This window comes from Pollicipes pollicipes, unplaced genomic scaffold, assembly GCF_011947565.3.
Source record: "Pollicipes pollicipes isolate AB1234 unplaced genomic scaffold, Ppol_2.1 Scaffold_1916;HRSCAF=2245_pilon_pilon_pilon, whole genome shotgun sequence".
NCBI classification, from domain to species: domain Eukaryota; kingdom Metazoa; phylum Arthropoda; class Thecostraca; order Pollicipedomorpha; family Pollicipedidae; genus Pollicipes; species Pollicipes pollicipes.
In genome coordinates, this window is record NW_023596018.1 from 20,949 (window position 1) to 32,934 (window position 11,986).

Consider the following 11,986-nt stretch of genomic DNA (forward strand, 5'->3'; position numbering starts at 1 on the left):
CAGTCTCTGGTCAGGGTCGCCCCAGTCTCTGGTCAGGGTCGCCTCAGTCCCCTGCCAGGGGCACCCCAGTCTCTGGTCAGGGCCGCCTCAGTCTCTGGTCAGGACCGCCTCAGTCTCTGGCTAGGGTCACCCCAGTCTCTGGTCAAAGTCGCCTCAGTCCCAGTCAGGGTCGCCTGAGTGTCTGACTAGGGTCACCCCAGTCCCTGGTCAAAGTCGCCTCAGTCCCTGGTCAGGGCCGCCTCAGTCTCTGGCCAGAGCTGCACGAAATGACTTGGGTCGGCCAGCGAAGCCGCGGCGCTGTTCACCACAAAGATGGCGGCGGCTAGGGCGCGACGCACGGACTGCCAGAGATCGGGCCGCTCCGGCTGCTGGCTGACCTGCAGTAGCGTCGCTACAACGTCGGGGAACAGCACGCCGTTGTACTCGTGGTCCGGGTCTGTGCCGAGCACGGCGTTCTTGCCAACGCGGAGGCAGACGTCAGTTGCCTCGACACATGCTCATGTCGAAAGCCGCGTGCTTGACACATTGATACTGTGACGTTACCCAAGGGGCTGCCTTTAGGAGGTGACGTAATAACGGAGACCAGGCTAAGGCAGTGACGCCGCTCTAAGGAACTGGCCTCAGACAGCGACATCACTCACTGAAACGACTTCAGATGCTGACGTAATCGCGGGACTGGCCCAAGACGCTGACGTCATCCACGCTGACACTGACTGGCGCTGACTGAGCCATGGTAGAAAACAACGTGCGTCAATGAGGCATATAACGGTTACAAAACAACTCATCGAAACGCGTGGATATATCAACAGCCCATCAGAGAACAACCCATCGACGCCCTGTGGCTTTTCGGGCCGGACGCCGCTCATCTGTTGCGAGGCTATTGAAGCCACCATGGCATGGTAGCGTGCTCTCTGCAAGCCACAGATGTACCATATTGGCGATGTATATCTGTGCCTCTCTCAACTTCCTAACTGAGCTGTCTGACTTCTTGCTTTTCGCTTTACCACCTGAGAGCTTTTCATGATTTTACATGAGGGATATTGAAATCACTAACTTCTGGTGAAAGAACTTCCTGCCTGGTTCGTGGGGGCCATATTTTAAAGAAGTAAGTCATCTACAGGCTAAAATACCTGCTGCTTTATCTTTGTAACAAACAGTGCATTCCATCCTGTATCAAAACCCTGCCATTGTTTTTTTACATTTTCTTAACAAAGACAGGGTGTGTGTAACTGCGCAACAATTATAGTAGCAGGACTGTCGGTTGTACATTTTGCTAATACATTTTGGGCAGTGCTCTCCCAAAAGGTTATGGTAGGTTCCTATTTGTGCAGACGTTTTGAATTGGTGTTTCTGTGATTCTTGATATCATGCATCACTACATGGGAGCAACTAAGTGTGAAGAGGATAATTGTTATTGTTTTTTTATTACTTTTACTATGACTGACAGAAGAGAGCTCATTACAGTGTGAGATCTAGTCCTGTGAGAACTGCTCATTATCTGGGATCAGAAACGGATCTAGATGGCATGGAGGCTATATTTGGTTTGAACTATTCGCCCATACTAGTACCTTTCACCACCTAGATAGGTTAGCATTATGCACATTTCACAGTCTATTCTCTTGTTCAGTGCCATGACAAGCTTGCTACCTTCCAAAAAGCAGATGTGGATCATGTTAATCTTACACATGGTTGGAACTAAAACCTTGAGAAAAGGTCGACTATATGCCTCAGTCGCCATTTTGTCATTGCTTGCTTATTACCTTGTTCCTCTCTAATTTAGGCCTGAATTAAGGCTGCAAGAAAAACCCATGCTTTAAATATAAATATATATATATATATATATATATATTATCTTTGAACATTTAGATGGTTTTAACTATTTGGGCATGAATAATCTAATACGCGCTCGGGTGGCCTGCTGGATATCCTTCCCTCGGGTGGGGGGAGTCAATTTTACCCCCCCCCCCCCACCTGAGATCAGGAGAACTATGAGAGCTAGAGACATCAAATTCACGGGTATCTTGACCTGCACGTGACCTAACTTAGGTCAAGTTTGAGGTTTTAAGATCATTATCTTCGGGTCAAATGAGGTCAAACAATGTTAAATTCCAGGTTGGTCGCTAAAGTGATCCCAGAACCTAGATGATTGTTTCTAAGCAACCAAGGTGACACCCTCAATTAAGGTAAGTGATCTTGTTTGACCTTGTCAACCTCATGGTGACCAACTTCATACAAGACTGGTCTGAGTATTGCATTTGAATAAGTGACAAAGTTCAAGGTTAGACAGTATGCTCCTAAAGACCAAATGTTGACCTGAGTCACTATAGGCTAGTGACTTTTGCTGATCTTTAAGAAATCCATGGAAGATGTAGAGTGCTGCTCGTGCTCTCAATAAATCCGAAATGAACACCATAAACTATCCTACTCAGCAAGCCCTAGAGTAATAAAACAGGTTGGCATTGACCTTGGTCTGACCTCCATACCTGACCTTAGGTCAATGCAATTTACTCGTTCAATTGTTGCATTGTCTAAGAAAGCATTGCAGAAACGCATGGCTTCGTCTAACAGTCCTTTGGTGCACCAGATTAAACGATTCCCTGGAAATTGACTTCGTTAAAACCATAGCCTGACTTTGACCTGCCACAGGTCAGTGACCTTACAGGGTACCTTCAAATTTTTCGCCAAACGATCCACTATTTGCCTACAGCTGCACCAAATTTTCGATGAAAAAACAAAATAATAATCCAATTTAAAAATTCAATAATTTGAGCATGGCCTTGTCAGTTCTGGCTCCATCTCCAAATCACCTGAGATATAATTCAGCTAACCACAAAATTAGTTATCTCTCTGTACATTGATGAGCATAACGAGGATAGAACTTTTAAGCAGTGTCTAGTACAGCTACTCTTCTGGTGTTCCCTGTAGCCTTTTGCATTGCTTTCAGTCACAAGCAGTGATGCGAACAACATATAGTGACAAAACTGTGTAAAAAGGAGTCACAATCATTGATTTGGCTTGCTGGTGAATAATTACTTAAGGTAATGATCCATGGCCACTCAATGTATGTTTGAAGTAATGAGTTCCATTGTTTCACTGTTCACTACCAGCGGTGATCTTGATAAGCTACCCAATAGAAGGCTATCGGCTGGAGTGAAATAACGTTGTGTTCCTTGTTTGGCATGCTGTTTTTATCTGTTTGAGAACATCTACACCGACCTTTGAGAGCAAGTGCCCAGTGTCTTAATGCCAATGAACTTACTCCAAAATCTGACATCGGGATCGACGGTTTTTCTGGGTTCGTTACCATTCATTCAGTTTTCTCAGGTGGATGAAACGACAACCCGGGCGCCAGCCCGTTCGTCGCTACATTCCGGCATTTGCACGGAACGCAGGAGGAACATCGCAAGGCTGGGTCCCAATCAATCCTCACTGTGGGTCACAGTCGCTGTCGGCTTGGTACTGATGGCACGTGTAACACCGGCAGCACCGAGGTGCTCGGTATACTGGACGACTACCGGCCTCTGTGGTCGCCAATGCAGTTTGCTATGCCACCGTGTTCGTCGTCCGAGGGGCATTGGACAGAGCAGGCTGCAGCACCTGCTAAGAGGCACTGGTGAGCCGCCTGGAGCACGACGGCCCCACGTCCTTATGTCACCATCTGTGACTGAAAAATCGCAGTGGGCTGGTGAATCTCTCCGCAGCAGCAGTCGAGAGGTGCTCCTGAGTGCTGAGGAGGAGCTCCGCCTCTACATTGTGCAGCTGGACCGTGCAGCTGTTTACCATGCAGTACCCTAGCAGATGCTGCGGAGCGCGGTTTGGGAAACCACCGCAACGAGCTGATCAGAATTCTGGTGGTCACCTACCGACGGCTGTGTCTTCATCACCAGGGGAGGCTGCACAATGCACGCCTGCAAAGGAACAGAATCCACAGAAAAAAATGTCTGAAGCAGTGCTGTTTAGGGGACATTAGGCAGCCTGTAAGCTCCGATGTCCTGTCTTCCTCTGTCGGGTGACATGATAAGCAGATACCCTTTCCTGACATAATCTCACACTTTTCCGATAGACGGGTTCGTCCAGCCTATTCCCTGCTATCTGCTTAGGCTTCTGTTATACGTGAGGTGAGCTTTCGTAAGAAGAAATGTCCGTGTTTTGATGTACAGCGTAAAAATATATAAATTTGTGTGTGATGCCGTATAATTGTTAGTAATTTAATACAGTTCTACTGTCAGTTTCCAGGAAAGTGTGCGTGAATGTCAAACATTATTGTGAGAGGATGCTTGTGGCGCCTCGTAGCGGTCCGGTTTGTTGCCTGCTCGGGCGCCCCATATATCTGAGCGTGGCAGGTACTTGTGCCGGTCATCTCTCTGTGAAGACCGTGGAAATGGCGAACGCAGCGGTAGGCAAAATCACGCCCCGCATGATGCAGATTCGGCAACGACTTGTGCGTCGGCGCCACACTCGCGGCTACCGACCCGTGGACAACGGCAGCATCACCGCGACAACAGATGTGCCGACGTCCAACCACGGCAGTATCGAATATTGCACCCGTCGACGCCCACCACGGAATCCGCACAACGGCGGGTGTACCCTACAGCACTTGTCCCTCGAGCGCCAGATAGAACAGTAGTCTCGCCGATGCTTGGCGGAACCATCCAGGGCAGCGGCAGCGCCGAGGCGGTTGTCATCAGGGGTGGGCCCTCGCTCGACAGACTTTCCGAACGGATGTCGCCCGCACCCATCGGATGCGACTGCAGCCGAATCCCGCGGAATTCTAGAAGAGACAAGTAGACGGGAAGATAGCGGTCTCACTACCGCTCAGTGTGAGCACAGCGGACCGTCCGTGCAGGCAGCGGTTGTGGAGGTCGGCGGCGGGGATTTCTCCACACCGATAACTCATTGATCAGTGAAATACAGGACATAGATGGTTCAGGATCGTTGACATATGACCTTGTCTCGGTAAGGCCTTCAAAACCAGTTCTAGCTTCAATTTTTGCTTCCGCGATCTTACACAGTGCAGACGTCCTCGCCGCACGCGTTGCGTTGGCCTTGTCAGGACGAGTCTTTGTTTATCGTCATAACCAATATGGCGGCCGGCTCCACCTACCAGCAAGCGGATCACTCCATTCACCTGTCGTATCTAGTCTGTATATCCATCAACAAAACATTGACCGTTTTCCGTTTCCGCCGAGAAACGACCGTCATTGAAGCGCATGACACACTTCTGGAAGACACGGAGTTCTTAGGCCCTGGGTCCATTCAACAAGCTGTCGGCGGCTTTAACACTATTCTCGGTAATTGGCCTTGGATGGTGCTGTTCGGCCAGCGGACGGACACCGGCGGGCAGAAGTGGTTCTGCGGCGGCGTCCTCATCACCGACCGACAAGTGCTCACGGCCGCCCACTGCCGGCGGCCCGAGCAGGCCGCCACCATGGTCGCCCGCATCGGTGATCATGATCTCACCACCTTCAGGGACGTCCATCACCAGGAGCGGAACATCGCCAGTATCGTGCGGTACCCGCAGTACCACGCCTCAGTAACAGTACATCCGGTTTCCTGTTTTACCCATCTAAATATTGCAAGCATTTAAAGCGGCGGAGGTGGAGTACTGTTGTTAAGGGTGCACCGCCGTTTACCTGGAGACGGCCGTCCTTGGTGTCTGGTCGGACCTACCACCCGCCAGTACGTCGGTCACCACCTTTATCCTAGCCCTGTGGCTCGCAAGTGTGTGTTGATGTCGGGTGCACAGGAGTAATAACGAGCCGAGTCGTGCGTGTAATGTCATCTGGCTCGTGTGCTGGCCAATGAGCTGTTCGTTATAAATTGGCTCTTGTGAGGAGGCATGATAGCGGCAGCAGGCGACGCAGAGCATCAACAACTACAGTGCGGGACTCCTCCCCAGAGTCCCCCCTCGCACACGCGCACACACAGTTAGAAAGGGCTTCGATTGCCGTCAACCGTTGTCCAAACTATTGTACAACGATCGCCGACTGCTGTACAATGAGCAGTGGGCCGTGTCTAAGGCCATCAGTTGGTTCTTCGTGACCGGAATTTTCTGCGGAGGAGCGGGAGCTGGGACCACGTGCCATGGTTAGAAGGCAAGGGGTTTGAGACTCGTTTTTCAAGGTCGAACACATGCACGGTGTATTTATTTTCGTGGCCTTTCGAGTAAAAGATGTTAGATGTGGTATCATAACTATATATGCAAACTCTGTCACCGAATCACAACTTTACAAGCCTTTTGGGCTGTGACATGCCTTCGGTGCAATTGTTTAGGTATTGAGATTAATCAAGTATAACTTATTTTGCACGAAATCCATATATCTATACAGCACAAGAGATATGCTGCAGCAGACAAAGCTGGGATTTTGATAGCAAACGTCCTTAAGCTTGCTGTGCACTCTATTCAAAGAGGATTTTCTGATATAACCAACAATTTATTTTTCTCGGAAGGACGCTTCCATCTCAGGACAAAGCGCTGGCCACGCTCTTTTAAGGCGGTCTCACCGGCCACAAGCCTTTGCCTTAAAACTCCCTCCAGTTACCAGCACGCATGTTTAGGATCTTGTGCCGTTCTGTTGTGCTCTTACATACAGGAACCTTCAATCAATCTGCACAACACACTGTCGGTAAACTGCCGGCTGCAGGTACCAGGCCATAGAATTATCATTATCATTGTGTGTGTGTGTGTGTGTGTGTGTGTGTGTGTGTGTGTGTGTGTGTGTGTGTGTGTGTGTGTGTGTGTGCGTGTGTGCGTGTGTGTGCGTGTGTGCGTGTGTGTGTGTGTGTGTGTGTGTGTGTGTGTGTGTGTGCGTGTGTGCGTGTGTGTGCGTGTGTGCGTGTGTGTGTGTGTGTGTGTGTGTGTGTGTGTGTGTGTGTGTGTGTGTGTGTGTGTGTGTGTGTGTGTGTGTGTGTGCGTGTGTGTGTGTGTGTGTGTGTGTGTGTGTGTGTGTGTGTGTGTGTGTGTGTGTGTGTGTGTGTGTGTGTGTGTGTGTGTGTGTGTGTGTGTGTGTGTGTGTGTGTGTGTGTGTGTGTGTGTGTGTGTGTGTGTGTGTGTGTGTGTGTGTGTGTGTGTGTGTGTGTGTGTGTGTGTGTGTGTGTGTGTGTGTGTGTGTGTGTTTTGTCTCAGACCGCAATCGATGACGGGTAATTGGGAGTAATATGCATTGATTAATCAGGCTGCTTTAATTGGATGTTCAGTGAACATGTTCAGTAAACTGCAATACATTCTTCGCTTTCTACATAATTTCACCTGCATATCAGCTTGTACTTGGCGCGGAAATGCCAATGCAATGCAATGCAATGGACAAATGGTAGTTGCAAAATTAAATGGATGCTTCGTTTAAAGCAGAGCGGGTTTTGGAACAAAAGAAAATACATTTGAAACCCCAAAAGTAGCATATAGGACATAAACCAGAGATATATCAGGTTTTGCGGGCCTGTCGGGAAGCCCTGTCGGTTCAGATCCCACATCCATACCACCAATCGCTTTTCGGACAGTGACACAAAAAGACAAAAAGAAAGTGGAAAATAGAAAGGCAGTTTGGAAGATGACGCTTCTGAGAGGAAGCCAACAGCATCACGCCATCCGGTTATAAGTTGTGTTTAAACAACGACATGAGTTCCAACCACACCACTTGCAAACATCACGCTCTCTTGCATGCATACATTATCGTCATGGCTTCAATAGACATTACCAGCCACACAGGGCAATGAGCTAGGCCGTGCATTTCTCGGACGCCCCCGTACCGCGAAGCAACCGCCCGCAGCGCCAGGCGGTAAATCCCGACTGAAATGATTAACGGCCGAGACGGAGCTGTAATTATCCAGCTATTATTCACGCGGCGGATCAGCCAGTGACCTCGCTCAGCATAAAACGGACGAGCCTAACAGCGGTGCAGCTCCGAGAGAACCGGCACACTATCCGCATACAAAAGACGTGTGCATAGCGCTGGCGGCGCTCGCTGGCGCCGCGCCAGACCGAGCGGCGCAGCAGGGAGGCGCCGGAGCCACACAGGCGGCCCCACTGCACCGGACCAGGCGACGGCGAGAGGAGGCGACAGCGGTCGTGCGAGAGGTGACGCCGCAGCTCGCGCTAGCATGAAGCGCTGGTCGTGTCACGGGATTGTGCTGTTTGCGCTGCTCAACACCGTAACGCCAATCGAGTTCTTACACCGGTCGGGACGCTGCAGTGGTGAAGACCAACTGTGCACACCAGTTGTCGATTGTCCGGGCTACAAGACCAGAGCGGACATCCTGAACAAGCCACCGACGCCCTGTGGCTTTTCGGGCCGGACGCCGCTCATCTGTTGCGAGTCTACTGAAGCCACCTCACCGAAGCCTGTAAGCCTCACACAGCTGCTGCCGGAGGAATGCGGCAACCCTAACAGAACAATCTCTGTCTTCCGCTTCCGCCGTGACACAACGGCCATTGAAGCACATGGCTCACTTCGGGAAGACACTGACTTCTTAGGCCCTGGGACCATCCAACAAGCTGTCGGCGGCTTTAACGCTATACTCGGTAAGTGGCCGTGGATGGTGCTGTTCGGCCGGCGGACGGACGCCGGCAAGCAGGAGTGGTTCTGCGGCGGCGTCCTCATCACCGACCGACACGTGCTCACGGCCGCCCACTGCCTGCGGCCCGAGCAGACCGCCACCGTGGTCGCCCGCATCGGCGAACATGATCTCACCGCCTTCGACGACGTCATTCATCAGGAGCGTAACATCACCAGCATCGTGCGGCACCCGCAGTACCACGCCTCGCAGAACGACCTGGCCGTGGTGCGGCTGCAGTCGCCGGTGCAGCTGACGGACGCAGTGCGGCCCATCTGCCTGCCGCCGGCCGGCTCGCAGCACCACGGCCAGGACGTTGAGATGGCCGGCTGGGGCCTGGTCGAGTTCGGCGGCGAGACGGCCGACGTGCTGCAGGAGGTGCCGCTGCGCGTGGTCGACGAGGACGCCTGTGAAGACGCCTACCGCCAGGCGCCCGCGTTCAACATCACATTTCCCGGCGGCTTTCAGGGCACCAAGATCTGCGCGGGCAGCCGCGACGACAAACCACGGGACGCGTGTCGGGGAGACTCGGGGGGTCCACTGATGGTCCAGCTTCCCGACGGCTCCTACCAGCTCATTGGCATCGTCTCCACCGGTGTCGGCTGTGGCAACCCCAAATTTCCCGGCATCTACACCAAGGTGTCCTCCTATATTGACTGGATCCTCGGCAATCTTATTAAGTAGTGTGCCACTACTGGCTGTGACATTGTGTGCTAAGCCTATATATATTTTGGTGCACCAATGTGTCAAACCGTATGCCCAGGGTCTACTTAATGGTGTGAACAACAGACTGGTGATGGTTGCGCAGGATTCGAAATGCCTTAAGCCTGGCTGATCAAGCTGGCTTCAGCTTTCAAATGTTTGTGTGATACACGATAATCAACGGCGACGCATTTTCTACAGCGCGCGGTGTTGAATAACGGAGGACATAAATGAGGAAGTCGGAACTATTCAAAATGACCTGCTTTGCAACGAAACTTGGGAGTAACGTAGTGATGTCCCATTTCCACTTTCTCTCGGTGCATTTAGATCACAATCAGTCAAAATCCATCTTCCTCTTCATGTGCGATGTAATTCATGGACGACCTTTTCCGCGCGGCGGTCAATAATCTAAGCGAATCACGGCGACTCTGTGCAGTGGTACAACCCTTTTGACCCGGAAACTTGCTTCACTTCGAAACTTTACAGCAAGGTGAGCTGTTAATGGAATCACTTTTGTCGGCTGCAATGGTGCCTTTGCACAGCACACAATAACAAAATGATCTGAGCATTAGCATACTGATCAGGCAAAGTACTGTGACATTTTTCAGAAAGTTTGCTTCCTTAAAAGTGTGACCTATGTGGAGAGAATTTATTTATTATGCCATATATCTTAACGCTGGATATAAGCAAAGGTCACCTGCTCTTTGATGTGGTCACACAGAGATAATTCAGTATACCGACGACACCCACGTGCAAGTAGGTAAACTGTGGACTGAGCGGGTTCACAGGGCCAAATTGTCCGCATCGAAAGCAGCTCGTGCCTATTGATTAATGGTTCTGCGCTGTTGCCTGTTTCGCAGCCTCACTTGAGATAGGCAGAAACAAAACCTAACAAAAGCTTGCAGGTTTTCAATATCATGCGCGTCATGCACGCTTCAACACAAAAAAGCGGCAGAATGAGAGGACTCTATGTATTTCAAGCCACATGCGGTCTCATTACTTGTTCATCTAACCGAAGCGTCTGGCTGCATCCATACTATAATGCAGAGATGACCGTGATGTCCCGACACCGTGCAGATTGCATGAGTCAGCTTTGCCGCGTTGTGAAAAGTAAAAGCTCGCAGTGAGTTGCAGTAGGGTAGAAGCCGCGAGGTTCGGGGTTAAGTATTGTAGAGGCGCTGATGTCGTGGTTTAGTCCTGTCTGGTAGCTCTCAACCGATGTGCTATAATATTGTGACTGTGAATGTTGGTTTCTTTGCGGTGATGTGCTCTTTTGGCTTGTTTGGTGATAACTGGAGCTAAAACCTGTCATAAGATTGGCGAATTTTGTAGCCTGGTATATGAAATATAGCGTTAGATTTCGTGACTAAGTTGGCTGTGTTGTCATGATGACGGTCACGGTGTTTGTTGTTGTCCTCGTAACTACCTGATCTGACAACAATGACATTGACGGGAAGAGGTCTGTTTTTTCCAAACATGGTGCAGAACCCCGAGAGACTCTGAAAAGGAGGAAATCGGTGCTGATGAACTCCTCCATACGTCATCTGATACCCTTTTTGGGGATCAGATGACGTATGGAGGATTACGATACCCTTTTTGGTAAGAAAGGGTGCAGGCGGCACACCGCTCAATAAAGGACTTCCGGAGAAAAGGCACTCCGAAAAATCACCACATTTGGCCCGTCTTATTCTGAGGGGTGACAGCTTTCTTCATTTGTCATCATCATGTCGGCGAATGTGTTCGTTGATTGACCCAGTAGACTGAACACTTAGGAGAACTCTTACATTTCGTGGACAGGGAGTTCCGTAAGTAGAAGGCTAGCGAACCATTGCCTTTCCCGGTCAAGGGTTGAAGATCCACCCTGGTCGATCAGGAGGGTCGCAGAGGGATGCATCATGCATCAGTCCCCTCCCTGGCGTAGAGGGCCCTCAGACCAGAGCATTTGACTCCGGATGGACTCAATGACGCCAAAGGACCGCTTACCGACACGGGAGTCCAGTAATTGGCGGCTGACTCCAATTCGGTTTTGTCAGGCCCTGGACCGAAATGAAGTGAAAGCCCGGAACCATGTTCGCTCTCGGGCCCGTGTCTGACACAAGGTCTTTTCATTGTCTCAATATAAACCTTTTCATTGTCATTTATCTCATCTCCTTTCAGTATTAGCCGGCCCGGTCTTCATAAGAGGCTGCCTGACATTCCGGGCTATGTTCCTGTCTCTATTCAGAAAACTGGACCATGATCGACTCGGGGCGCTTGCTAACGTAAGGTCTCCTGTTGGGCGTACTGTAGCCCCCTGACCAACACAACGGTCTCTGATTGCCTTAGGGATCCCAACCAATGCAAAGGATCTTCTGACTGACAATCGCAGACCCCAGGATGGTTCCGACTTTGGCAATGGGCCTCATGCCACCACGGGGCAGACTGTTCAAAATTCATGGTCGCGGATCAACTAACGGGCCGTCATTGCCCCAGGGCCCCCTAATCGGCGCAAGAGGCCCTCTGATGGACATCTGCCAGCTGGGATTCCTTTGATGCAGCCTCTGGCCAGCTCTCCAGGCCCTCTAGTCGGGCTCTTTATCGAGGGTGGTAAAACCTGCTGACTTGGTGGATAAAGTCGGCGATAAAAATGCACACATCCACACAAAGCTTGGCGTCAAAAAGGTTTTTAGGCAGCAAATTTTGGGTGACACCCAAGACGAAAAAAATACAGCACACTATAAAACATAACTGGAGG

The 11,986-nt window shown here is 50.7% G+C and overlaps 1 protein-coding gene across 1 annotated transcript; it reads left to right on the forward strand.

Moving 5' to 3' along the window:
• The first annotated feature begins 8,032 nt into the window (after positions 1-8,032).
• Positions 8,033-10,728, forward strand: LOC119096236 (venom protease). Its single transcript, XM_037219046.1, has one exon. The coding sequence runs from the start codon at positions 8,098-8,100 to the stop codon at positions 9,232-9,234; it is 1,137 nt and encodes a 378-aa protein (XP_037074941.1). The 5' UTR covers positions 8,033-8,097; the 3' UTR covers positions 9,235-10,728.
• The last annotated feature ends 1,258 nt before the right edge of the window (positions 10,729-11,986 follow it).

What these genes read in the sequence shown, in the direction of transcription:
- LOC119096236 (XM_037219046.1), top strand. Translation starts at nt 8,098, where the DNA reads ATGAAGCGCTGGTCGTGTCACGGGATTGTGCTGTTTGCGCTGCTCAAC.